Source organism: Scylla paramamosain, chromosome 19 (assembly GCF_035594125.1).
Source record: "Scylla paramamosain isolate STU-SP2022 chromosome 19, ASM3559412v1, whole genome shotgun sequence".
Lineage (NCBI taxonomy): Eukaryota > Metazoa > Arthropoda > Malacostraca > Decapoda > Portunidae > Scylla > Scylla paramamosain.
Window position 1 is genome coordinate 8,648,716 of NC_087169.1, and position 26,335 is coordinate 8,675,050.

The window sequence follows — 26,335 nt, forward strand, 5'->3', positions numbered from 1 at the left end:
GAATACTGGTTAACTCTTGCGTTAGAGAGGTGGACACAATAGGAGTGAGAGAAAGAAGAAAGTCTTGTGTAGCGAGGCCGCGGAAGGAGGGGAGGCATGCAGTTAGCAAGATCGGAAGAGTAGTTAGCATGAAAATAGCGGTACAAGACAGCTTGATATGCAACATTGCGGCGGTGAGAGAGAGGCTGAAGACAGTCAGTTAGAGGAGAGGAGTTGATGAGACGAAAAGATTTTGATTCCACCCTGTCTAGAAGAGCAGTATGAGTGGAATCCCCAGACATGTGAAGCATACTCCATACATGGACGGATAAGGCCCTTGTACAGAGTTAGCAGTTGGGGGGGGTGAGAAAAACTGGCGGAGACGTCTCAGAACACCTAACTTCATAGAAGCTGTTTTAGCTAGAGATGAGATGTGAAGTTTCCAGTTCAGATTATAAGTAAAGGACAGACCGAGGATGCTCACTGTAGAAGAGGGGGACAGTTGAGTGTCATTGAAGAAGAGGGGATAGTTGTCTGGAAGGTTGTGTCGAGTCGATAGATGGAGGAATTGAGTTTTTGAGGCGTTGAACAATACCAAGTTTGCTCTGCCCCAATCAGAAATTTTTAAAAAAATCAGAAGTCAGGCGTTCTGTGGCTTCCCTGCGAGATATATTTACCTCCTGAAGGGTTGGACGTCTATGAAAAGACGTGGAAAAGTGCAGGGTGGTATCATCAGCGTAGGAGTGGAGAGGACAAGAGGATTGATTTAGAAGGTCATTAATGAATAATAAGAAGAGAGTGGGTGACAGGACAGAACCCTGAGGAACACCACTGTTAATAGATTTAGGAGAAGAACAGTGACCGTCTACCACAGCAGCAATAGAACGGTCAGAAAGGAAACTTGAGATGAAGTTACAGAGAGAAGGATATAAACCGTAGGAGGGTAGTTTAGAAATCAAAACTTTGTGCCAGAATCTATCAAAAGCTTTTAATATGTCCAAGGCAACAACAAAAGTTTCACCAAAATCTCTAAAAGAGGATGACCAAGACTCAGTAAGGAAAGCCAGAAGATCACCAGTAGAGCGGCCTTGACGGAACCCATACTGGGGATCAGATAGAAGGTTGTGAAGTGATAGATGTTTAAGAATCTTCCTGTTGAGGATAGATTCAAAAACTTTAGATAGGCAGGAAATTAAAGCAATAGGATGGTAGTTTGAGGGTCACCCTTTTTATGAACAGGTTGAATGTAGGCAAACTTCCAGCAAGAAGGAAAGGTAGATGTTGACAGACAGTGCTGAAAGAGTTTGACTAGGCAAGGTGCAAGCACGGAGGCACAGTTTCGGAGAACAATAGGAGGGACCCCATTAGGTCCATAAGCCTTCCGAGGGTTTAGGCCAGCGAGGGCATGGAAAACATCATTGCGAAGAATTTTAATAGGTGGCATGAAGTAGTCAGAGGGTGGAGGAGAGGAAGGAACAAGCCCAGAATCGTCCAAGGTAGAGATTTTACCAAAGGTTTGAGCAAAGAGTTCAGCTTTACAAATAGATGTGATAGCAGTGGTGCCATCTGGTTAAAATAGAGGAGGGAAAGAAGAAGAAGCAAAGTTATTGGAGATATTTTTGGCTAGATGCCAGAAATCACGAGGGGATTTAGATCTTGAAAGGTTTTGACATTTTCTGTTAATGAAGGAGTTTTTGGCTAGTTGGAGAACAGACTTGGCATGGTTCCGGGCAGAAATATAAAGTGCATGAGATTCTGGTGATGGAAGGCTTAAGTACCTTTTGTGGGCCACCTCTCTATCATGTATAGCACGAGAACAAGCTGAGTTAAACCAAGGTTTAGAAGGTTTAGGACGAGAAAAAGAGTGAGGAATGTATGCCTCCATGCCAGACACTATCACCTCTGTTATGCGCTCAGCACACAAAGACGGGTCTCTGACACGGAAGCAGTTGTCATTCCAAGGAAAATCAGCAAAACACCTCCTCAGGTCCCCCCGCAACTAGCAGAGGCAAAACGCCAGAGGCACCTTCTCTTAGGGGGATCCTGAGGAGGGATTGGAGTGATAAGACAAGATAAAGATATGAGATTGTAATCGGAGGATTACAGTATAAGCAGAAGGATTAGAGGTCAGGAAAAGGTCAAGAATGTTGGGCGTATCTCCAAGACGGTCAGGAATACGAGTAGGGTGTTGCACCAATTGATCTAGGTCATGGAGGATAGCAAAGTTGTAGGCTAGTTCACCAGGATGGTCAGTGAAGGGAGAGGAAAGCCAAAGCTGGTGGTGAACATTGAAGTCTCCAAGAATGGCGATCTCTGCGAAAAGGGAAGAGGGTCATAATGTGCTTCACTTCGGAAGTTAAGTAGTCAAAGAATTTCTTATAGTCAGAGGAGTTAGGAGAGAGGTATACAGCACAGATAAATTTAGTATGAGAGTGACTCTGTAGTCGTAGCCAGATGGTGGAAAACTCGGAAGATTCAAGAGCGTGGGCACGAGAACAGATTAAGTCATTGCGCACATAAACGCAGCATCCAGCTTTAGATCGAAAATGAGGATAGAGAAAGTAGGAGGGAACAGAAAAGGGGCTACTGTCAGTTGCCTCAGACACCTGAGTTTCAGTGAGGAAAAGAAGATGAGGTTTAGAAGAGGAGAGGTGGTGTTCTACAGATTGAAAATTAGATCGCGAATGTTGCAGTTAATGAAGAAAAAATTGAGGGGGGTGTCAAGACACTTAGGGTCGTCGACAGAAAGGCAGGCCGACCTGGGGATATTTATGGTCCCCTCCCTGATGGGGACTCCGAGGCTGGTTCAGGAGTCGCCATGATGATTTTAAAATTTTTGAGTGAAGGGTGTGTGTTATTAGGTGCTTGTAGTTTTGTGTGGAGGAAGAGAGTTGTCTTTAGAGGGCAGTCTGTGACTGCCCCCTTGTGTTGTGAGACACAAAGGGAAACGTTCAGTGAGGTCACAGCTGGGTTTAATGATAAGTTTACAGCACCCCCTGAACAGTGCCTTAGACCTCACTGGGAGTAATTATCGTTTCGGCAGTCAAATGGACATGTTTACAAGTGAATTCGTCCCTTATCGAGTGTGGTCCATTAAAAACTAAAAGAAGACTTATTGAGATAAAGAAAATAAGAACAAAAAATGTAAGTATAATAGTAATGGATATGAAAATAATGTATCTGAGTGTTCAAACTGTCCAAAGCAGCCATGAGAAGAATATAACATCTACCAAATTCATCATCAGAGCGCTTCATCATGCGCAGAAACTGAGTGGTGGATAGACCTCGATTGAACCTGCACCGGTCAGATTCATGCTACTGAATATGCCCAAAATACATTGGAGTTATTGAAGTCTGGAAACTGGATGTAAAAATGTGCAGATTAGGTTAAATAGCCTGCACCTCTTATAATTTACTAGTTATGTTAATTGTCTCACGCCTCTGGAAAGACGTGTTGTTTCTACTATTGACATCAAACCCGTTGACTCTTTTCTGGATTTTGCTATGAAAATCAGTAGAAAACGGCAGGAATTACCTCATTTTCATAACACGTCACCTGTTGTTAGTGTTCCATCTCCTGCACTTTCACCTTCACCTCAGACATCTCCCATCGAGTGTGTTTCTTCATACGTGTTATCTTGATTCCAGCGTCTATTTCTTTCATGCGCTTATTGCCAAAGATGGTCACTCCTACTCACGTTTCTTCCTTCGTAAAAGAGAGCTCAACCCTGCTCGTTCATTGCCTCCACCCGAGCGTGACGCAACTCCTAGGAATGTGCATCCTAAGCAGTTTGCGAGTCACTCTCGCTCTCGACCATCATCACTTGGTTGTCGCGTTCACTCCTAGGAATGCACCTTCTAACCAGTTTTCGAGCCACTTTCTCTTTTAATCGTCATCACTTTTTTTTGTTTTAATGTGAGAGGGACATCGGCCAAGGACAACAAAAAACTAATTAAAAAAAAAAAAAAATGAGATGTCAGTCCCCGAATAGGGCCCCAAGCGGCAGTCAAAAGTTGAAGGATAAGTGTCTTCAAACCTCCCTCTTCAAGGAATTCAAGTCATAAGAAGGTGGAAATACAAAAAGCAGGCAGAGAGTTTCAGAGTTTACCAGAGAAAGAGATGAATGACTGAAAATACTGGTTAACTCTTGCACTAGAGAGGTGGACAGAATAGGGGTGAGAGAAAGAAGAAAGTCTTGTGCAGCGAGACCGCGGGAGGAGGAAAGGGATGCAGTTACCAATATCAGAAGAACAGTAAGAATATAGCTAGAGGTGCAACATTGTGGTGACGAGAAAGAGGCTGAAGACAGTCAGTAAGAGGAGAGGAGTTGATGAGATGGAAAGCTTTTGATTCCACCCTGTCTAAAAGAGCAGTATGAGTGGAACCATCTCAGACATATGAAGCATACTCCATACATGGATGGATAAGGCCCTTGTACAGTCAGAAAGGAAACTTGAGATGAAGTTACAGAGAGAAGAATATAAATCGTAGGAGGGCAGTTTTGGAAATCAAAGCTTTGTGCCAGACTATCAAAAGCTCTTGATATATCGAAGGTAAAAGCAAAAGTTTTACCAAAATCTCTAAAAGAGTATTGTTGTTTGTGTACTTTGATGATATGATCATAGAGTCACGTGATCTTGAGTATCACTTTGACAAACTTGAACTTGTTTTTGCAAAGGTTCTGAAAAGCAGGTCTTAAACATAACCTGCCTAAGTGTAAATTCCATCAGTCACGGATTGAGTTCTTAGGCCAAGTAGTTGATAAGGATGCTAAAGTTCGGACAGTTGAAGACTTTCCTATCCCGAAGTCGGTAAATTACGTGCGTGCTTTTCTCAGTCCTAGTGCGTTCATCAGCGACTTTCCATCTATTGTGTCGCCTCTCACGCGTTTCCTCAAAAGGGTTGTCTCTTTCATATGGCACGACGCACAGCAAACTAGCTTTGACTAAATCAAACACGCACACACTTATGCTCTAGTCCTTGCCTTTGCAGATTACAGTCTGTTTTTTACACTTTACACCGATGCAAGCGTTTTAGGAGTAGGCGTTGTTCTGATACATTAGTCAGAGTTCTCGTGCTCATCTGTATGCCAGCAGTACCCTGCCTGAGTGCTGTTTAGTCTTGCTACTCAGTTAGTCATCTTGAAGATTTAGCACTTATTTGGGCACATCGTCATTTTCGTGACACCATATATGGCTACCAATCGACTGTTTATACTGATTATGCTGCCTTGCTTCACCTCTTCAAGGATAAAAATTTAATTGTTCGTCTCCCCAGATGGTTTGTCACAACTGATGAATTTAAACCGACGATCAAGTATTTGCCTGGTAAAGTAAACGTGGCTGCAGACGCTCTCTTACGAAATTGCTTTTTTTTGTGTCAGAAATTACTAATTTCTCATGCGAGGTACTTCTTGCTGCTAAGCTTCAAGACTCCTTATTGTCTGCTACGGTATATACCTTAGAATCGTGAGATGAGTCTGCTTTACCTAAGTTGCGTGCTCCTTTGTCTCAGCTTTCCCTTGCTGATGTTATTTCATTCCATATAGTGTCAGTTCATGAGCAACTTGTCAACCCCACTTCTTTAGTCCCATCAGCGCTTCAGCTCATTCACGACGCTGTCCAGTCCAGTCATCCAGGACGTGACAGATCATTAACATAAGCGTTATTACTGGCCTACAATGACCCTTGACATCGCAAATCATGTAGCGCAATGTCTTTCTTGTGCACAAACTAAAGGTAACACTCACACAGCTCCTGTGCTACGATATCCGACTCCTGCTCGTCCTTTTGATACTGTTGTAATGAATAGAATATTCTTGAGCCTACTTTAGAATATTTTGATTCATTATAAGAAAATTCTTGATACTTCGGCATATTTCTACTGTATTGTAGAAAGTTTTAGAATATTCTGAAAAAGTTTACATTGAATAGAATGTTCTAAAATGTTCTAGAAACTTTTAAAAGTGTCTGATTGAACATTCAAGAAGATTTGAGATTTCTGAAATGTAAGCAAATTCTTCTAAATATGAGAAATTTCTTGCTAGATCTGGTCAGTTCGTGATCTTATTAAAATGAAAAATTTTTAGAACATTTTATTTTTTTCATTGTATTAACTTATTTCCAGCATCTCAAAACCAATTAGATAAGCAACTGAGTTTTTTCAAAGGTCTTTACCTGATATGAAAATCACAAGTAACCCATACTATAATGAAATAAGGCAAAAAGGTAAATTCATTATACTAATCACAAAAGGAAAGTTTTAGGATCAAAATAACTTTTTCCTACTTTGTTTAGATGGAAATAACTAGAAAATTATGGTTTAAGGGCAAGAACAAGAAAAGTGAAATTTTGCTACATAGTGTTATTGCTATAATGCTTTTGCTACCCATATTTCCATATTTATATATGTTATGTTCGCTGCCAGGACGCAGGTTAGGTGTGGCCGAACTATATATGATAGGATTCCATGTATATATTATAAATTAATTTTCTTTTTGTTATTATCATTATTATTTCTATTATAGTATTTATCATTTATTTATTTTATTAATTTATTACGCTTGTCTCATGTCACTGTTTTGTTTATGTGGCGTTTCGTGCCGCGCGCGACTGCTGTTCCTCATTTAGCAGCAGGCCTCCGGGCAGCAAGTCGTATCTCTGTACCTGGCATTGTCTTTTTTTTCTTTTTTTTTTAATAAATGGAAGGCGTTTCAAGCAGTGTTTACTGTCTTCCTTTGGACCTAAAGCATATTACAAGTGCTAGCTAAGCACAATACCTTACCCCACCAACATGGGCAGAAAGACAAATGGAAATTTTCACTGTTTGAAGATGGGCTGCAAAGGCACCGGCGAAATTCTCGGCAACTTACCTAAAACATGTGAGTACTGCAATTCAGAAACCGTCTCACCGCTGTTGCACTATATAGAAGAATGCGAGGCCACCTAAGTATACTTGGATAAAACTCCAGGTTCAGCCGCAAGAATCTTAGCTAACACGCCAGAAACTACACTTACCATAACCGTCAAGTTAGAACGCCCGCCTTGGTAACGTTTAAGGACATGTATCTCTCACCTCCGAACAATATATACCTCTAATTTTTTTTTTTTTTTTTCACACTTCCCTTCCCTAAATCCTTCCAAAGACTATACAAAACTCAAAGAAAGCACTCACCTGTGTAATAAAACTCTCACCACTAAACAGATTTCTATCTCTGAATTTTCTTTTTCACACTTCTTTTCCCGAAACCTTTTTTATAACTTTAAAAAGGCGACACAGAGAACTCAAAGAAAGCAATCACTTGCAGGCCGGCGTCATCTGAAAAAAAAATAACAATAGAAAACGAACAAACGAACAATCAGGTACTCATTTTCTCTCCAGACATTAAGAGTGAAGCATTCCACCGCAACCACTGAAGGGTCATGGACCTGAACTCGTGATATTTTTTTTCTTTTAATGTAGGAAGGATACTGGCCAAGGGCAACAAAAATCTAATAAAAAAAAATGCCCACTGAAATGCCAGTCCCATAAAAGGGTCAAAGCAGTGGTCAAAAATTGGTGGATAAATGTCTTGAAACCTCCCTCTCGAAGGAATTCAAGTCATAGGAAGGTAGAAATACAGAAGCAGGCAGGGAGTTCCAGAGTTTACCAGAGAAAGGGATGAATGATTGAGAATACTGGTTAACTCTTGCGTTAGAGAGGTGGACAGAATAGGGGTGAGAGAAAGAAGAAAGTCTTGTGCAGCGAGGCCGCGGAAGGAGGGGAGGCATGCAGTTAGCAAGATCAGTAGAGCAGTTAGCATTAAAATAGCGGTAGAAGACAGCTAGATATGCAACATTGCGGCGGTGAGAGAGAGGCTGAAGAAAGTCAGTTAGAGGAGAGGAGTTGATGAGACGAAAAGCTTTTGATTCCACCCTGTCTAGAAGAGCAGTATGAGTGGAACCCCCCCAGACATGTGAAGCATACTCCATACATGGACGGATAAGGCCCTTGTACAGAGTTAGCAGCTGGGGGGGTGGGAAAAAACTGGCGGAGACGTCTCAGAGCACCTAACTTCATAGAAGCTGTTTTAGCTAGAGATGAGATGTGAAGTTTCCAGTTCAGATTATAAGTAAAGGACAGACCGAGGATGTTCACTGTAGAAGAGGGGGACAGTTGAGTGTCATTGAAGAAGAGTGGATAGTTGTCTGGAAGGTTGTGTCGAGTTGATAAATGGAGGAATTGAGTTTTTGAGGCATTGAACAATACCAAGTTTGCTCTGCCCCAATCAGAAATTTTAGAAAGATCAGAAGTCAGGCGTTCTGTGGCTTCCCTGCGTGATATGATTATCTCCTGAAGGGTTGGACGTCTATGAAAAGACGTGGAAAAGTGCAGGGTGGTATCATCAGCGTAGGAGTGGATAGGACAAGAAGTTTGGTTTAGAAGATCATTAATGAATAATAAGAAGAGAGTGGGTGACAGGACAGAACCCTGAGGAACACCACTGTTAATAGATTTAGGAGAAGAACAGTGACCGTCTACCACATCAGCAATAGAACGGTCAGAAAGGAAACTTGAGATGAAGTTACAGAGAGAAGGATAGAAACCGTAGGAGGGTAGTTTGGAAATCAAAGCTTTGTGCCAGACTCTATCAAAGGCTTTTGATATGTCCAAGGCAACAGCAAAAGTTTCACCAAAATCTCTAAAAGAGAATGACCAAGACTCAGTAAGGAAAGCCAGAAGATCACCAGTAGAGCGGCCTTGACGGAATCCATACTGGCGATCAGTGAAGTGATAGATGTTTAAGAATCTTCCTGTTGAGGATAGATTCAAAAACTTTAGATAAGCAGAAAATTAAAGCAATAGGACGGTAGTTTGAGGGATTAGAGCGGTCACCCTTTTTAGGAACAGGTTGAATGTAGGCAAACTTCCAGCAAGAAGGAAAGGTAGATGTTGACAGACAGAGTTGAAAGAGTTTGACTAGGCAAGGTGCAAGCACGGAGTCACAGTTTCGGAGAACAATTGGAGGGACCCCATCAGGTCCATAAGCCTTCCGAGGGTTTAGGCCAGCGAGGGCATGGAAAACATCATTGCGAAGAATTTTAATAGGTGGCATGAAGTAGTCAGAGGGTGGAGGAGAGGGAGGAACAAGCCCAGAATCGTCCAAGGTAGAGTTTTTAGCAAAGGTTTGAGCAAAGAGTTCAGCTTTAGAAATAGATGTGATAGCAGTGGTGCCATCTGGTTGAAGTAGAGGAGGGAAAGAAGAAGAAGCAAAGTTATTGGAGATATTTTTGACTAGATGCCAGAAATCACGAGGGGAGTTAGATCTTGAAAGGTTTTGACATTTTCTGTTAATGAAGGAGTTTTTGGCTAGTTGGAGAACAGGCTTGGCATGGTTCCGGGCAGAAATATAAAGTGCATGAGATTCTGGTGATGGAAGGTTTAAGTACCTTTTGTGGGCCATCTCTCTATCATGTATAGCACGAGAACAAGCTGTGTTAAACCAAGGTTTAGAAGGTTTAGGACGAGAAAAAGAGTGAGGAATGTACGCCTCCATGCCAGAGACTATCATCCCTGTTATGCGCTCAGCACACAAAGACGGGTCTCTGACACGGAAGCAGTAGTCATTCCAAGGAAATTCAGCATAATACCTCCTCAGGTCCCCCCCCAAACTAGCAGAGGCAAAACGCCAGAGGCACCTTCGCTTAGGGGGATCCTGAGGAGGGATTGGAGTGATAGGACAAGGCAGAGATAACACACTCTAAAGATGTCCTCACACAACACACGAAAGAGAATTGGACACTTTTAAGGAATAAGATTTTTTAAGAAAATACAAAATTTAGAACTTGCCATCACTTTCAACCAACATGTTTGTGTGTGTCCATTGGCAATAGATGACATAACAATAATTTATTATATAAGGTAATTTTAGAAATGCACTTATGAACGTCAAACAGAAGTTTAAAAGCTTAATATAAATCAACAAAAAAAAAAAAATTGCTTAAATGTAGCTACTTGTTGCTCGAGCGTTCTGGTCAAGAACCGAACATTGTTACGAGAAAGGTGCACTTAATTCCTGTAATAACATACATCTTTAATGTAGAAATGGACTACTTACTAATAAAGGTCCATCCATTGTTTTTAAAGAGTCACAAGCCTATGATTCTTTGCATCAACTTTTGATACTTATTAGTAACAAGCTCCTCTTTTCGGCGGAAAACCACATGCCACAGGGATATCGCTCACCTTAATTAAAAATTACTCTTGACTACCTACGATCTTTTCTGTTCGCGCTTAATTAGCGAGTGCGGCTGCTAAGATTTGTATAGCACCAGTCTTGTTTAAAATATATGTAAAAAATATGGAAAGATATTAAGAAGTATAGCTTTCCCCACAAAAATACAGAAGCCTAGAATTGGAATAATTTGGATGAGAGAACGGTCTCATGGCTCTGGAAATGTATGTTTGTATGTATATGGAGCGGGGACAGGAAATGTATGTATGTATTGTATATATATGGAGACGGTACATTGTGCCACAACTAGATAAAAAAAATAAATCTGGGTAAGTATATACCTTAATGGCATGGTCTATGAGACTGCCTTTGATAACATATGCAGAGATGTCCGTGGCTGCGAGTTCGTTGACAGAGTTGAAGGGCAGCGGTGTCCTTGGCAGGATAAGCATGGCCTTGAGGTTGGAGCGGTACACAGTGGCCACAATGAAAGAAGACAGTAGCCACAGGCCGGCTACAAACCTGACGGACGTCCTTCGTGGCTCCCACGCCGCGCCTGTTAAAGGATGACCAATTAAGGGTTCAAACTAACCTAGCCACTGGAGGCACAAGCTAGTGCAGCTCAGTGCTGGTCCCAAACCCGGATAAATGGGGATGGTTGCGTCAGGAAGGACATCCGGTGTAAATGATTGTTGAAACAAGAAGCGGAGAAAGAGAATACCATACCGGATCAATCGCGTCCCGGGTTACCAACGACCGACTACGGTACTGTTCCATAACAAGGTGCCGGTGAACAACAGTATATAACTGTTGGAAGAAGGAACAGGAGACGAAGACGGAGAAGAAGAAGGAAAAAAGGAAGGACATAAAAGTAGAGATAATAGTGGGATCTCTAAATGTTGGCACCATGACTGATAAAGGGAGGGTAATAGCCGACATTGTAGAACGGAGAAAGAGAAATGTATTGTGTATGCGGGTGACTAACTTGCGAGGAAGTAAGAAGAGGATGATTGGAAGAGGTTGCAAGTTGTACTATCATGGAATGGATGCGAAGAAAAAACGGCGCTGAAATGTTAATACAGGAAAAGAACATCAAAGGTGTACTGAATTTTTTCAAGCTGGAAATTGACTGTATCCTTATAAATGTAATCACTGCATAAGGCCCACAAATAGGCTGCGAGATGCCGAAAAAAAGTGGAGTTTTGGAGTGAAATGGATCACAATATGCAGTGTACCAAGAGAGGAAAACGTGGTGTTTAGGAGAAAGATGGAGGATAATATGGAGAGTGTATCATGAGAGAAAAGGATTGTTAATAAAGCACGGAAATGACAGTGATGAGGATGTGATAGGCAAACTGGTGTAGGAGAAAGAAACCCGGAAGGACAAATGGTGGTTGACTGCAAAACAGATGGAAATGGCAGTAGTGAATACCTGTTTTAAGAAGACAGAAAAGCAAAGAGTGATATATAAAAGTGGAGGAAGAGTACACAGATAGACTTTATGTTGTGTAGAAGACGCAACTAGAAGAGTTTAGTAATTCTAAAATTGTGCCCGAAAATAGTGTGTAAAGACAGCATAGAGTGTTGGTTAGGAAGTTGAAGCTGGAGGTGAAGCCATGGATAACATTGAAGAATGAACCAAAGAACAAATGGCGAAAATTACATTAAGAAGAGTACAAGATTACATTCAGTCATGACGTGAGCCAAGTTCTAGCTGAGAGGAAGAGGTCACTTGGGGGGAGATATAGGAAATGGTGAGAGAGAGAGAAGAAAAGTCTTTGGGATGATACCAGGCCAGAGAGAGCTAGATAAGGAAACCTGATGGTGGAATGTCGAGGTGCATGACAGCATAAACAACAAAAAAAACGGCGAAAAAGAGCTGTGTTAGACAAAGGGATGAAGAAAGCTGTCAAGGTAATTAAGAGATGCGTAACCGAGGAAAAAGGAAAGTGGCAAAAAAGAAGGAAAATTCAGATGAAGTACTGTATGAAAAGTCAGACACTAAGAAAGGCGAGAAAGACTTTTAGCGACTGGCCAGACAAAAAGATAGAAAGGATAGGAATGTGCATGATGTAAAAAAAAAAAATGAGGAGAATATATTACAGAGATGGAAAGGAATATTTTCAAGACCTAATAAATATTGAAAATGTAAGGTAGAGAAGATTGCAGGTTAAATCAAGAAATGCAATGGATCGGCAGAAGGGAGGTGAAAAATGCCATGAGAAGAATGAAGGAAGGTTAAGCAGTAGGTCTGGATCAAATTCCAGTGGAAGCATGGAAGAACCTAAGAGAAATGGCTGTAGGTTTGTAAATCAGGTTGTTTAACAAGATCATGGAAGGCGAGAGGATGCCGAGAGTGTGGAGAAAAAGTTGTGTTTGTTCCAATTTTCAAAAATAAGGATAATGTGCAGAGCTTCAGTGACTACAGGGGAATTAAGTTGGTGAGTCACGCAATGAAAATATGGGAAAAGTTATGGAAACAAGACTGCGAGGATCAGCGATGAACAGTTTGGTTTCATGCCTGGGAGAAGCACAACAGATGCAATTTTTGCTTTGAGGATGTTGAAGGAGAAATCTAGGGAAGCACAGAAGGTGCACTGTGCATTCATAGACTTAGAAAAGGCCTACGACCGAGTGCAGAGAGAAGAGTTGTGGTATTGCATGAGAAAGTCGGGAGTGGCATAAAAGTATGTAAAGGTGGTGAAGGACATGTACTATGAGAGTATAACAGCAGTAAGGTGTGCTGCTGGGATGACGGAAATTTCGGAGTGGAAGTGGGACTACACCAAGGATCGACCTTGAGGCCGTTCTTGTTTGCATTTGTGATGTGCAGGCTTACTGGTGAGATCAGAAAGGAATCTCCACGAACAATGATGTTTGCAGACGACATAATGATTTGTTGCGAAAGTACGGAAGAAGTGGAAGCAGAGCTGGAGAAATGGAGATGCATTGAAGAGGAGGGGATTGAAAGTGAGCAGTTTCAAGATTGAGTGCCTGTCTCAACAGAGATGACAGAAAAATAAGGCTGCAGGTAGTAGAGATGGTAAAGGCTGAAGAATTCAGATGATTGGGGTCATACGAGTGAACACAGACTAATAGAGAGTGTGCTAGTGAAGTTAAGAAGAGAGTCTAGAATGGAATGGCTGCGATATATCACATATCATAGGAGATATATTTGATAGAAAGGTTTCTGCAAGAAGAAAAGCAAAGGGTCAACACACATACGTCGGTTTGGGAACAAGGCAACAGAGGCGAAATTTAGATTGTTCGGGTATGTTAGAAAGGAAAGCAGGATGCTGGAAATGAACATACCCGGCAAGAGGAAGAGAAGACTAAAGAGGAGATTTATGGATGCAGTGAAAGAATACTTACAACTGGTGTGTGTGACAGAGGACTCTGTATTCAGAAACGCTCTGCTCTCTCACCACAACTGTTCTCATATGAAGATGATTTGCCGGGTTTTCAAGAGTGTTTCTCCTGTTGATAATGGTGATATCTTATTAATCTGTCTCTAGAAGCATAAAAAAAAACACTTCTATAAACCTGTGTAACTTCAACTAAAGAATTATAAAAGTAGTGGAGATGCGACGCAGATGTGTTTCAGAATACAGTTCCAAGAGGAAGGCGTAGAAGATTGAACGTATTGGAGAAGGATGATCGGCTTTGGCGATCCGCTAATGGGTGGAGCTGAAATGAGAAGTTGAAGGTTCCCACTCGTTACATTTTTTTTTTTTTTTTGTGTATGCAACACACACACACACACACACACACACACACACACACACACCGCCCCATCCTGACTAAGCCACGAGGGAGTTTGGGCAGTGGGTGACAACACCCGTGGAACGAGGTGTTGGAGGAGGACGACCACACCAAATGGAGCAACTACGTCACCACCACCACGGAAGCCTTCCACCACTGCTTCCCAGGCAAGAGCGTCAAAGTGTACCCATCTGATAGCCAGTGGATGACGAATTATTAGAGAGATTAAGACCGCCAGACAAGATACACCAGCTTAAGCTTGCCAACAACAGACAATGGTACTCTAGGATCAAAGCTGTGCGTCGTTTACAAAAAAAACACTCCTTATCTCTTCTTTGTACTTCATACCTTCCCGTTAATCTCGCGGCTGAGGAGATTAACAGATTAACGATCATTTTGAAGTTGTCTGTCAAACTTTTTCTCCCCTCCACATCACTGCTTTCCCGACCTATCTCCCCGCTCCTTCTCCTCCTTCCGCTGTCAAGGTGGTGGATGTATTTAGAAAGATACCCAAATATAAACTAAGATCCACCACTCCCACTGACCTTCCCACTAAAATTTATAAGAAATTTGGTCCTTAGGTAGCCACATCCTTGTGCTCCATCATTAATGCCTCCCTTTCTCAACATTCCTGCCCCGTGGACTTGAAAACATCTTACGTCATCCCCATCCCCATAACTCCCAGTCCACAGTCACTCAATGACCTCAGACCAGTCGCCATCACCCTCATCTACTGTCTTATTTGTGAAGATTTTGTTTTCGACTGGGCTTACACCAAAATTAGAACTCTCTTGACATCAAACATTAAAGCCACCTCTACCTCTCACTAGCTCATCAGCTTCCTTGAATTCCTTCACAGCCACCTGGACAAACAAAACACCTCTCTAACTGTTGTTTTTGTGGACTTCAGAAAAATCTTTGATCTTGTTGACTACACTGTTGTCATTAGCAAGGCCATCAGTCTGAATATCCCTCACAACTTGGTATCGTGTCTCGCAGACTTCCTCAAAGGGAGGCGTCAGGCTGTCCACTATCAGGGCTCCGTCTCCACTTTCCAACAGCTGACTTATGGGGTCCCCCAGGGCACCAAGATGAGTCCACTGTGCTTTCTCATCAATGATGATCTCACCCACTCTCCCCTTCGCTGGAAGTATGTGGACGACTGCACCGTGGGCGTCCAGTTAACAACAAGGATCCGGACTACTCGCCAATACAAGCAACTCTGGAGCAGTTGCAGGCGTGGACCGAGGGGAACAGGATGACCATCAACCACAGCAAGACCGTAATGATGCATGTCTGTATCTCCTCAGTGGCAGTGCCTCCTCCCCAGCTTTCAGTGAGCCACTATCCTCTCCAGGTGGTCCGGTCGGCCAGACTGCTTGGTGTCACGGTGGACGACCAGCTGACCTGAAATCAGCATGTCTCCACCACAGTCAAGTCAGCTACTTACAGGCTGTACATACTGCGCAGACTCAGATCCGGGGACGCCGGCAGACCTCACCTTCATCCTCCTCAAACTCATGTATGCCTCTCCTGTGTGGTTCTCATCTCTCACCCATACTCAACGACAGCAGGTAGAGAGTGCAGAAAGGGGCGTGCATGGTCATCCTTGGTCCTTTCAACAAGAACTACAAAGACGCCCTGACCACTCTAAATCTGTCCAAGTTGTCAGCCAGACACCGAGAGGGCCTAGAGAAGTTTCGGAAGAGCCTGCTGCGCCACCCACGCGTACGCCTCATGCTGCCGACCGGCGCACCTCGCCCGTTCCGTGCTACTCGACGCCACAACCTGATAACTCCCCTAAAGGCGCCAGGCACGGACCGATACCGCCTCAGAGCGGGTCCCACCATGGTGCAAGCCATTTAATAATTAGTTCCTCTCTCTAGATTAACTATAGTTTTAGTGTTAAGTCTCACCCCCCCCAAACCCATTGTATATTTTCAGTGCAAAACTGCCATATTAATAATCCGTTTATTATTATTATTATTATTATTATTATTATTATTATTATTATTACTATTATTATTATCATTATCATCATTATTATTACACACACACGTGTAAGAAAAATGCGGCTCTGCTTCCACCATTTTTCTAATCTGATTACCACGGAGCTCGGAATGCGGAAACACGTGAATTTCTACTGTGTTCGAAGTGACGGAGAAGCTATTATTGTCATCCGCTCGTTTGCGGTCTCCTTTAAAAATTTGTACTGGACTGTATTGTACTGAAACCTTTTATGGCAACATCAGGAGGTCTGAACTACAAGACAAGCATCGCAATACACTAATGACCAATTAACATTTTATTGTTCAATGTGAAAAAAAAAAATGTTTTCTTGAAACTCGTGAAATTATGTAGAGAACATACCTCCTTGTTCCTCTTTCCACCCTGTAGCTAGTATGTATATCAAACCCATTCTGGAAATCCTTGGTAATGGTGTTCAGTATTCCCTCCCTGTCCCTGATCCTCGAAAGACTTACGGTTCTGATGAAGTAAGGCTAACTCTTCCCGTCCTTCAAACAAACCCTCTAACTTTTTAATTCAAGTCTATCCTCAACGCAAAGAATTTCTAGTACAGTACCTCCTCAAGATTGTCTATCTGATCGTCGGTATGAATTCCCCGGAAAAGTTAGAAATTTTGTGAAACCTTTATTGGTATCTTAAACATATTAAAAAACGTAAAATCTGATATTAAAAAGTATGTAGTTTTCCTCGTAGAGTTTTCATCCACCTCAGTATTTTCATCTTAGGTGTTTATATATTTATCTTATTTATTTTAACTAATTAAAGCAATAGGACGGAAGTTTGAGGGATTAGAACGGTCATCCTTTTTAGGAACAGGTTGAATGTAGACAAACTTCCAGCAAGAAGGAAAGGTAGATGTTGACAGACAGAGTTGAAAGAGTTTGACTAGGCAAGGTGCAAGCACGGAGGCACAGTTTCGGAGAACAATAGGAGGGACCCCATCAGGTCCATAAGCCTTCCGAGGGTTTAGGCCAGCGAGGGCATGGAAAACATCATTGCGAAGAATTTTAATAGGTGGCATGAAGTAGTCAGAGGGTGGAGGAGAGGGAGGAACAAGCCCAGAATCGTCCAAGGTAAGAGTTTTTACCAAAGGTTTGAGCGAAGAGTTCAGCTTTAGAAATAGATGTGATAGCAGTGGTGCCATCTGGTTGAAGTAGAGGAGGGAAAGAAGAAGCAAAGTTATTGGAGATATTTTTGGCTAGATGCCAGAAATCACGAGGGAAATTAGATCTTGAAAGGTTTTGACATTTTCTGTTAATGAAGGAGTTTTTGGCTAGCTGGAGAACAGAATTGGCATGGTTCCGGGCAGAAATATAAAGTGCATGAGATTCTGGTGATGGAAGGCTTAAGTACCTTTTGTGGGCCACCTCTCTATCATGTATAGCACGAGAACAAGCTGTGTTAAACCAAGGTTTAGAAGGGTTAGGACGAGAAAAAGAGTGAGGAATGTATGCCTCCATGCCAGACACTATCACCTCTGATATGCGCTCAGCACACAAAGACGGGTCTTTGACACGGAAGCATTAGTCATTCCAAGGAAAATCAGCAAAATACCTCCTCAGGTCCCCCCAACTAACAAAACGCCAGAGGCACCTTCGCTTAGGGGGATCCTGAGGAGGGATTGGAGTGATAGGACAAGATAAAGATATGAGATTGTGATCGGAGGAGCCCAACGGATAAGAAAGGGTGACAGCATAAGCAGAAGGATTAGAGGTCAGGAAAAGGTCGAGAATGTTGGGTGTATCTCCAAGACGGTCAGGAATACGAGTAGGGTGTTGCACCAATTGCTCTAGGTCATGGAGGATAGCAAAGTTGTAGGCTAGTTCACCAGGATGGTCAGTGAAGGGAGAGGAAAGCCAAAGCTGGTGGTGAACATTGAAGTCTCCAAGAATGGAGATCTCTGCAAAAGGGAAGAGGGTCAGAATGTGCTCCACTTTGGAAGTTAAGTAGTCAAAGAATTTCTTATAGTCAGAGGAGTTAGGAGAGAGGTATACAGCTCAGATAAATTTAGTATGAGAGTGACTCTGTAGTCGTAGCCAGATGGTGGAAAACTCGGAAGATTCAAGAGCGTGGGCACGAGAGCAGGTTAAGTCATTGCGCACATAAACGCAGCATCTAGCTTTGGATCGAAAATGAGGATAGAGAAAGTAGGAGGGAACAGAAAAGGGGCTACTGTCAGTTGCCTCAGACACCTGAGTTTCAGTGAGGAAAAGAAGATGAGGTTTAGAAGAGGAGAGGTGGTGTTCTACAGATTGAAAATTAGATCTTAGACCGCGAATGTTGCAGAAGTTAATGAAGAAAAAGTTGAGGGGGGTGTCAAGACACTTAGGGTCGTCGACAGAAAGGCAGTCCGACCTGGGGACATTTATGGTCCCCTCCCCAGATGGGGACTCCGAGGCTGGTGTAGGAGTCGCCATGATGATTTTAAAATTTTTGAGTGAAGGGTGTGTGTGTTATTAGGTGCTTGTAGTTTTGTGTGCAGGAAGAGAGTTGTCTTTAGAGGGCAGGCTGTGACTACCCTCTTGTGTTGTGAGACACAAAGGGAAACGTTCAGTGAGGTCACAGCTGGATTTAATGATAAGTTCACAGCACCCCCTGAACAGTGCTTTAGACCTCACTGGGAGTAATTAAGCATCAGTTACTATTATAAATTTGAATTAGATGTGCGGATTCCGGGTAGCTTTTGTTTCTGACGACGTGGCGAAACGGGAACCCAAGCTGGGGCTTGGTCCTTGTTGTCGGTAGCAGTCGCCAGTTAGCCACCGTCTAGATCAGTACCTCCGCCAATTTACAGCCTACACTTGTTCAATAAGTTGATAAGAACTTAAAAGCACGGAACCCTGGACAACAACAGCAGAGTCGGTTTCGGCTACGTAACACGACCACCCGTTGGTAATGGAACACCAACTACAGTACTTGAGAACACCACCCCGGCCATCACAGCTCCCTGCTAGCCACGTGTACCACAGCTAAGTTATTCGTTATTTATAATTATATCTAGCCATGTTTTCTACGTAAGTGTGTTAGCTGGGAGATCATAGGGTGAGTGAAGCTCTAAAAGTTCCCACAATAAACGTAATTTATCGGATCATTTTAGCAGGAAGTAAATATATACACGCAAAGAAACTATGAAATGTTCAAATTTGTTTCTATAATTTGAGGGAAACAGTAAGTAGTGCATTCTATGATATCATTATTATTATTATCATTATTATTGCTATAAATCTCTTTGTGTGTGTGTGTGTGTGTGTGTGTGTGTGTATCTGATTAGTGAAGTGGTTAGCACGCTCGACTCAACCGAGAAGCTTCGAGTTCAATTCCCGGACCTGGTAAGGCAGATGGGCGGACTTCTTAATGTAGGTACGAGATGTAACTCAAGAACTGTGACCTCGCTGCCCTGGTGTGTGGCGTATGAGTGATCTTGGCCCTACCCGAAGGGTTGATGGGGTTCTTCACTTCTTGTGAACAGTCCACCAAGGAGAAGTAAAACTGATTTTAAAAATGTGGTGGGACTTCACGTTCATCGGTCATCGCTAGGCAGATGCTGCGGCAAACCACAACAACCCCCAGCGTCTCCTGGTCGTCTTGAAGCTTCCATGACACCAGATACAACGCTCATTTGGTTAAGACGGTGGGACTGAAGATAGTGCACCCTCCTTTCCACCTTAATTAACTCATCACGTAGGTCTCTTCACTCCGTAAGAGTGAAGAAGTCATTGTCAATATCGACAGACTATATATATATATATATATATATATATATATATATATATATATATATATATATATATATATATATATATATATATATATATATATATATATATATAACCAGGCAATTCGTTGGTTGCAAACAGCTATAGCTTCTAGGTCACCACCCTGACTCATCCACAAGGAAAATACAACACAACACTTCTTACACTTTCTGAGAAAGGAGTCACAACTACACGTCCAGTGGAAAGGCGGACACGAGTACGACACGAATAGGCTAGACTATAATATCTTATGAGAAAATCGCCCACAATAGCGTCCACCCACTTCTCAACAAGATATTAGGGCACCCGGCTTTGAGTTTAACCAGTTTCGTATTTCTCAGGCGACAAACTCTGTTTCCCCTAACGCTGACAAGTTTGGAGAAATGAAAGACATCAAACACTGAGCATGTACGAAATATATCCTGTTGATGCAGAAGCAGACAGTAACACGAAAATGGGGATCAGTCGCATTTAAACAATGAGGTAACACAGATGCTCCCTCAGGCACTAAACTAAGACAAAGGGAGGGGCGGTGCCCGCTCCAAGATGGACGCCAACGCAAGTTACCTTCACGAGTATGGCCCCAAAGACAAATACCCATCTTAAACACCGAGAGCAATACAAATGAAGCCTCCTGTAGGGGCCAACGCAATAATCAAACTTGTGAGATGTATAGGTATTATCTCCCCAAATACTACCTTACTTATGCCCCCAAATACAGTTTCATACCGCTGTCTCTCTAAAGTATGTCCTTCTCTTACAAATATCAGGCCACTACAGAAGAGGGGACACAACACACACAAAGAGAGAGAGATGTGCTGGGCTTGATCACATGGTAGGGGAGAGAGAGAGAGAGAGAGAGAGAGAGAGAGAGAGAGAGAGAGAGAGAGAGAGAGAGAGAAAGAAACAGCCGGATGGATCGAGAGGTCCGTTGGTCGGCGGGAATATTTTAATTTATTTGCTTGTCAAAGCTCATTAAAAGGGCCAACTGCAATTTAATTTTCTTACTGTAATTTTTTTTCTCTTTCCTCCACTTCCTGGAAGTGAAGGAAATATTTAAAAGAATACACTAGGCTTTTTAACAATACGGACTATAAAACTCGGCGTATTATATTTCTCCTGCTTTCCGCACCTTCTCTCTCTCTCTCTCTCTCTCTCTCTCTCTCTCTCTCTCTCTCTCTCTCTCTCTCTCTCTCTCTCTCTCTCTCTCTCTCTCTCTCTTTCGTTTCCTCCATCTATCTTATTTTTTTTTTTTTGCCACGAACATACCCTGAGTAACATATATATATATATATATATATATATATATATATATATATATATATATATATATATATATATATATATATATATATATATATATATATATATATATATATATATATATATATATATATATATATATATATATATATATATATATATATATATATATACAGCCTTCATCACACTCTTGAAGTCCTAATTTCAGTGGGTCTCTTACCCTCACCACCGCAGTCACGCACTGCGCTTCATTTACGTGGTGATAGCAACACTAAGTACTACAAGCAAAACTGTCTTTTATCTCTTGCACCTCCCTCATGAACATATAGCACTCTTCATCGCTGAACTTTTTTCTTAGGCTTTTGCTTCCCACCAGTGATTATAAACACAGTTAATAAGTTCCCTGAGGAACACTATTTTAATAGATTTAGGAGAAGAACAGTGACCGTCTACCACAGCAGCAATAGAACGGTCAGAAAGGAAACTTGAGATGAAGTTACAGAGAGAAGGATAGAAGCCGTAGAAGGGTAGCTTGGAAATCGAAGCTTTGTGCCAGACTCTATCAAAAGTTTTTGATATGTCCAAGGCAACAGCAAAAGTTTCACCAAAATTTCTAAAAGAGGATGACCAAAACTCAGTAAGGAAAGCCAGAATATCACCATTAGAGCGGCCTTGACGAAACCCATACTGGCGATCAGATAGAAGGTTGTGAAGTGATAGAAGTTTATGAATCTTCCTGTTGAGGATAGATTCAAAAACTTTAGATAGGCAGGAAAATAAAGCAATAGGAAGGTAGCCTGAGGGATTAAAACGGTCACCCCTTTTAGGAACAAGCTGAATGTAGGCAAACTTCCAGCAAGAAGAAAAGGTAGATGTTGACAGACAGAGCTAAAAGAGTTTGACTGCGCAAGGTGAAAGTACGGAGGCACAGTTTCGGAGAACAATAGAAGGGACCCCATCAGGTCCATAAACCTTCCGAGGGTTTAGGCCAGCAAGGGCATGGAAAACATCATTACAAAGAATTTTAATAGGTAGCATGAAGTAGTCAGAGGGTGAAGGAGACGGAGGAACAAGCGCAGAATCGTCATTGGCAGAGTTTTTAGCAGATGTGATAGCAGTGGTGCCATCAGGTTGAAATAAATGAGGGACAGAAGAAGAAGCAAAGTTACTGGAGATATTTTTGGCTAGATGCCAGAAGTTACGAGGGGAGCAAGATCTTGAAAGGTTTTGACACAGGAATTTTTGGCTAGTTGGAGAACAGAATTGGCATGGTTCCGGGGAGAAATATAAAGTGCATGAGTAACGAGGGGAGTTAGATCTTGAAAGATTTTGACACTTTCTGTTAATGAAGGAGTTTTTGGCTAATTGGAGAACAGACTGGGCATAGTTCCGGTCAGAAATGTAAAGCACATGAGATTCTGGTGATGGAAGGCTTAACTAGCTTTTGTGGGCCACCTCTCTATCATGTATAGCACGAGAACAAGCTGTTTGGAAGGTTTAGGTCAAGAAAAAGAGTGAGAGCCTCCATGTCAGACACTATCACCTCTGTTATGCGCTCAGCACACAAAGACTAGTCTCTGACACAGAAGCAGTAATCATTCTAAGGAAACTCAGCAAAATACCTCCTCAGGTCCCCCCAACTAGCAGAGGCAAAACGCCAGAGACACTTCCGCTTAGGGGGATCCTGAGGAGGGACTGGAGTGATAGGACAAGCAGAAGGATTAGAGGTCAGGTAAAGGTCAAGAATGTTGGGCGTATCTCCAAGACTGTCAGGAATACGAGTTAATGAACATTCAATCTGATGAAACTGGGTTTTCCCAGGCATTTATTTATTTATCTATTTATTTATTATATGTAGGAGGGACACTGGCCAAGGGGAACGAAAATCCAATAAAAAAAAAATAAAAGCCCACTGAGATGCCAGTCCCAGAAAAGGGTCCAAAGCGGTAGTCAAAAATTGAAGGATAAGTGTCTTGAAACCTCTCTCTTGAAGGAATTCATAGTCATAGGAAGGTAGCGAGTCATAGGAAGGTTGAAATACAGAAGCAGGCAGGGAGTTCCAAAGTTTATCAGAGAAAGGGATGAATGATTATGAATACCGGTTAATTCTTGCATTAGAGAGGTGGACAGGATATGGGTGAGAGAAAGAAGAAAGTGTTGTGCAGCGAGACCGCGGGATGAGGGGAGGCATGCAGTTAGCAAGATCAAGAGATCAGTTAGCATGACACTAGCGGTAGAAGACAGCTAAAGATGCAACATTGCGGCGATGAGAGAGATGCTAAAGACAATCGTTAGAGGAGAGGAGTTGATGAGACGAAAAGCTTTTGATTCCACCCAATCTAGAAGAGCGGTATGAGTGGAACCGCCCAGACATGTGAAGCATACTCCATACATGGACGGATAAGGCCCTTGTACAGAGTTAACAGCTGGATGGGTGAGAATAACTGGCGGAGACGTCTCAGAACACCTAACTTCATAGAGGTCGTTTTAGCTAGAGATGAGATGTGAAGTTTCCAGTTCAGATTATAAGTAAAGGACAGACCGAGGATGTTCAATGTAGAAGAGGGGGACAGTTGAGTGTCATTGAAGAAGAGGGGATAGTTGTCTGGAAGGTTGTGTCGAGTTGATAGATGGAGGAATTGAGTTTTGAGGCATTGAACAATACCAAGTTTGCTCTGCCCAAATAAAAAATTTTAGAAAGATCAGAAGTCAGGCGTTCTGTGGCTTACCTGCATGAAATGTTTACTTTCTGAAGGGTTGGACGTCTATGAAAAGACGTGGAAAAGTGCAGGTTGGTATCATGAGCGTAAGAGTGGATAGGAAAAGAAGAATGATGTAGAAGGTCATTGATGAATATGAAGAGAGTGGGTGACAGAAGAAGAGAGTGGGTGACAGGACAGAAACCTGAGGAACACCACTGTTAATAGATTTAGGAGAAGAACAGTGACTCTCTACCACAGCAGTAATAGAACGGTCAGAAAAGAAACTTGAGATGAAGTTACAGAGAGAAGGATAGAAGCTGTAGGAGGCTAGTTTGGAAATCAAAGCCTTGTGCCGGACTTTGTGTCATTGGCCATTGGTCTTAATTAGTCCTATAACTATAAGGGGAATATGTCTATTAAAGAAGACCTGGGAAGATAAATTTCATCGTGACATCCTACATAAGGTGGAATAAGTATAAATGAGGACTTTCTTAGAGTAATCCAAATCCATTTTGGTAGGAGTATAATTCCCAAAATATTTATCCCAGACAGCTAAACATTTTCTGATGCATCACAGACTGCTTACGAGGATATATTTTATAATGTCAGGTTTTAATTGCAATTTCATCTTTAAATTTAGAATGGGACCTCTGAAACAGAGAACACTACCACAGACAGCATCAATTACCCTAAATATAGCAGCTAAATTAGTCTATTATTTGTTGATACTCTTTCCTTTAAAGACACACACACTAACAGTCCACTGACATCGACCATCACACAGCACAGGAAACCCTATTGTATCATGTCAAAACTGGTTCAAACTTCTTTTATGAATACATACATGATTAAAGATTAAGAGTTTGGAGCACTCATTATATACAATCCGCTTCGTAAAACACACAGACGCACAGAAACAAAACACAAAAAAATAACATGAAAACTGGAAACACTACTTACTTTGAGAGAGAAGACAGCAGCCAACCCATAGGATGGCCCTGTGTAACATGTGAATACTTGCACTTCGCATCCTTCACTGTCTTCCTCGGCTACTCGTGAATCACTGTTACCATTATGCTTTCCTCTTGAAATGAATGTACTTATTAGTGTTGAAAGGTGATCAACCCGAAATAATATATATATATATATATATATATATATATATATATATATATATATATATATATATATATATATATATATATATATATATATATATATATATATATATATATATATATATATATATATATATATATATATATATATATATATATATATATATATATATATATATATATATATATACATGTAAAACCACAATATCATCCTGCATATAACGTATGCATATAGACTTGATCCTGCCTTTATTATTCATTATTTTTTCAAGTTCCTTGAAAGTGACCATAGTGAAATTATAACATGAGTCTGCTAAACGTATTAGTCTCCCTTAAACTTCATTTTATCAGGAATAACACACACACACACACACACACACACACACACACACACACACACACACAGAGAGAGAGAGAGAGAGAGAGAGAGAGAGAGAGAGAGAGAGAGAGAGAGCGCCCTTCATATCCACCCTTGACACACACCGAGTCGTGTCACCAATATGCATGCTTATTATTTTGCACTACTGTATGAGAACACTAAAGATCACTGTCCCATTCTGTAAGCTTGCTTGCTATTTCACAGGAGTGTGTCATGAGAGCCTACGATTCGTTGTGCCAAGATGGTAACTGCTTGATAAGGTAAGACTCTCTCTCCCTCTCTCTCTCTCTCTCTCTCTCTCTCTCTCTCTCTCTCTCTCTCTCTCTCTCTCTCTCTCTCTCTCTCTCTCTCTCTCTCTCTCTCTCTCTCTCTCTCTCTCTCTCTCTATATATATATATATATATATATATATATATATATATATATATATATATATATATATATATATATATCTTTCTCTCTCTCTCTCCTCACGTTTTGTGGTGAAGCTTGCGAAGATTCAGCTGTACAAGAAGGATGACCCCTGTTGCCACAACTGCACTCAACAAGACCAGTGTCCACATCTGTAAAGTATAACATTCTAATTGTTTATGAAAATTAGACATATGAAACCCCCTGATAGTGGAAACCGCCTTGTAGTGGTATGGGGCTCGCTTGTCTCTATGACCTCGAGAGCGAGGTTAAAAGGGGGCTTTGACCCCTGCTCTGGCCTACTTAGGGGGAGAGGGCTACCTATGTTGGCAAGATCGCCAATGACCAAACGTAATAGTTCCCGGAGTTAGGATGCCAGAACGGGCCAACGGTGCAGCCCGCCAGAGGGGCCACCTTTTGAGATCGTCCTGTGTTGGATGGTTGGGTATCTGGATTGGGATGTGTTGTCAGGTGGAGGTCTCAGCTCCGTCGTGGACAAACTTTCGAATTATGAGGGGTTACTTTTTTTTTTTTTTTTTTTTACACGAGTGGCCCACATGGGGACGGATTCCTTTCACGGGAGCCAGCACTTGTAGTACCCGTTGTAGTCCCAGTAGGCGGTTGCTCTTGACCCCTGGACCCGTTTTATTTTCGTTATATGTTTATGTTAAACATAAAAATTCCTCAGGTCCTCGAGACGTCACCCTCCGGTCGTGAGAGTAAT

General features: G+C 41.9%; 1 protein-coding gene across 1 annotated transcript in view; it reads right to left on the reverse strand.

The window, feature by feature from the left end:
* Positions 1–25,766, reverse strand: part of LOC135109464 (uncharacterized) — a 117,643-nt gene extending 91,877 nt beyond the window's left edge. The window contains exons 1-3 of the mRNA XM_064020843.1: positions 25,675–25,766; positions 24,664–24,787; positions 10,535–10,749 (exon numbers count right to left, since the gene is read on the reverse strand). Of these exons, the coding sequence (XP_063876913.1) occupies positions 10,535–10,749; positions 24,664–24,733 (285 nt within the window). The 5' untranslated portion in view covers positions 24,734–24,787; positions 25,675–25,766. The remainder of the gene's footprint in view (positions 1–10,534; positions 10,750–24,663; positions 24,788–25,674) is intronic.
* Between the last annotated feature and the right edge of the window lie 569 nt (positions 25,767–26,335).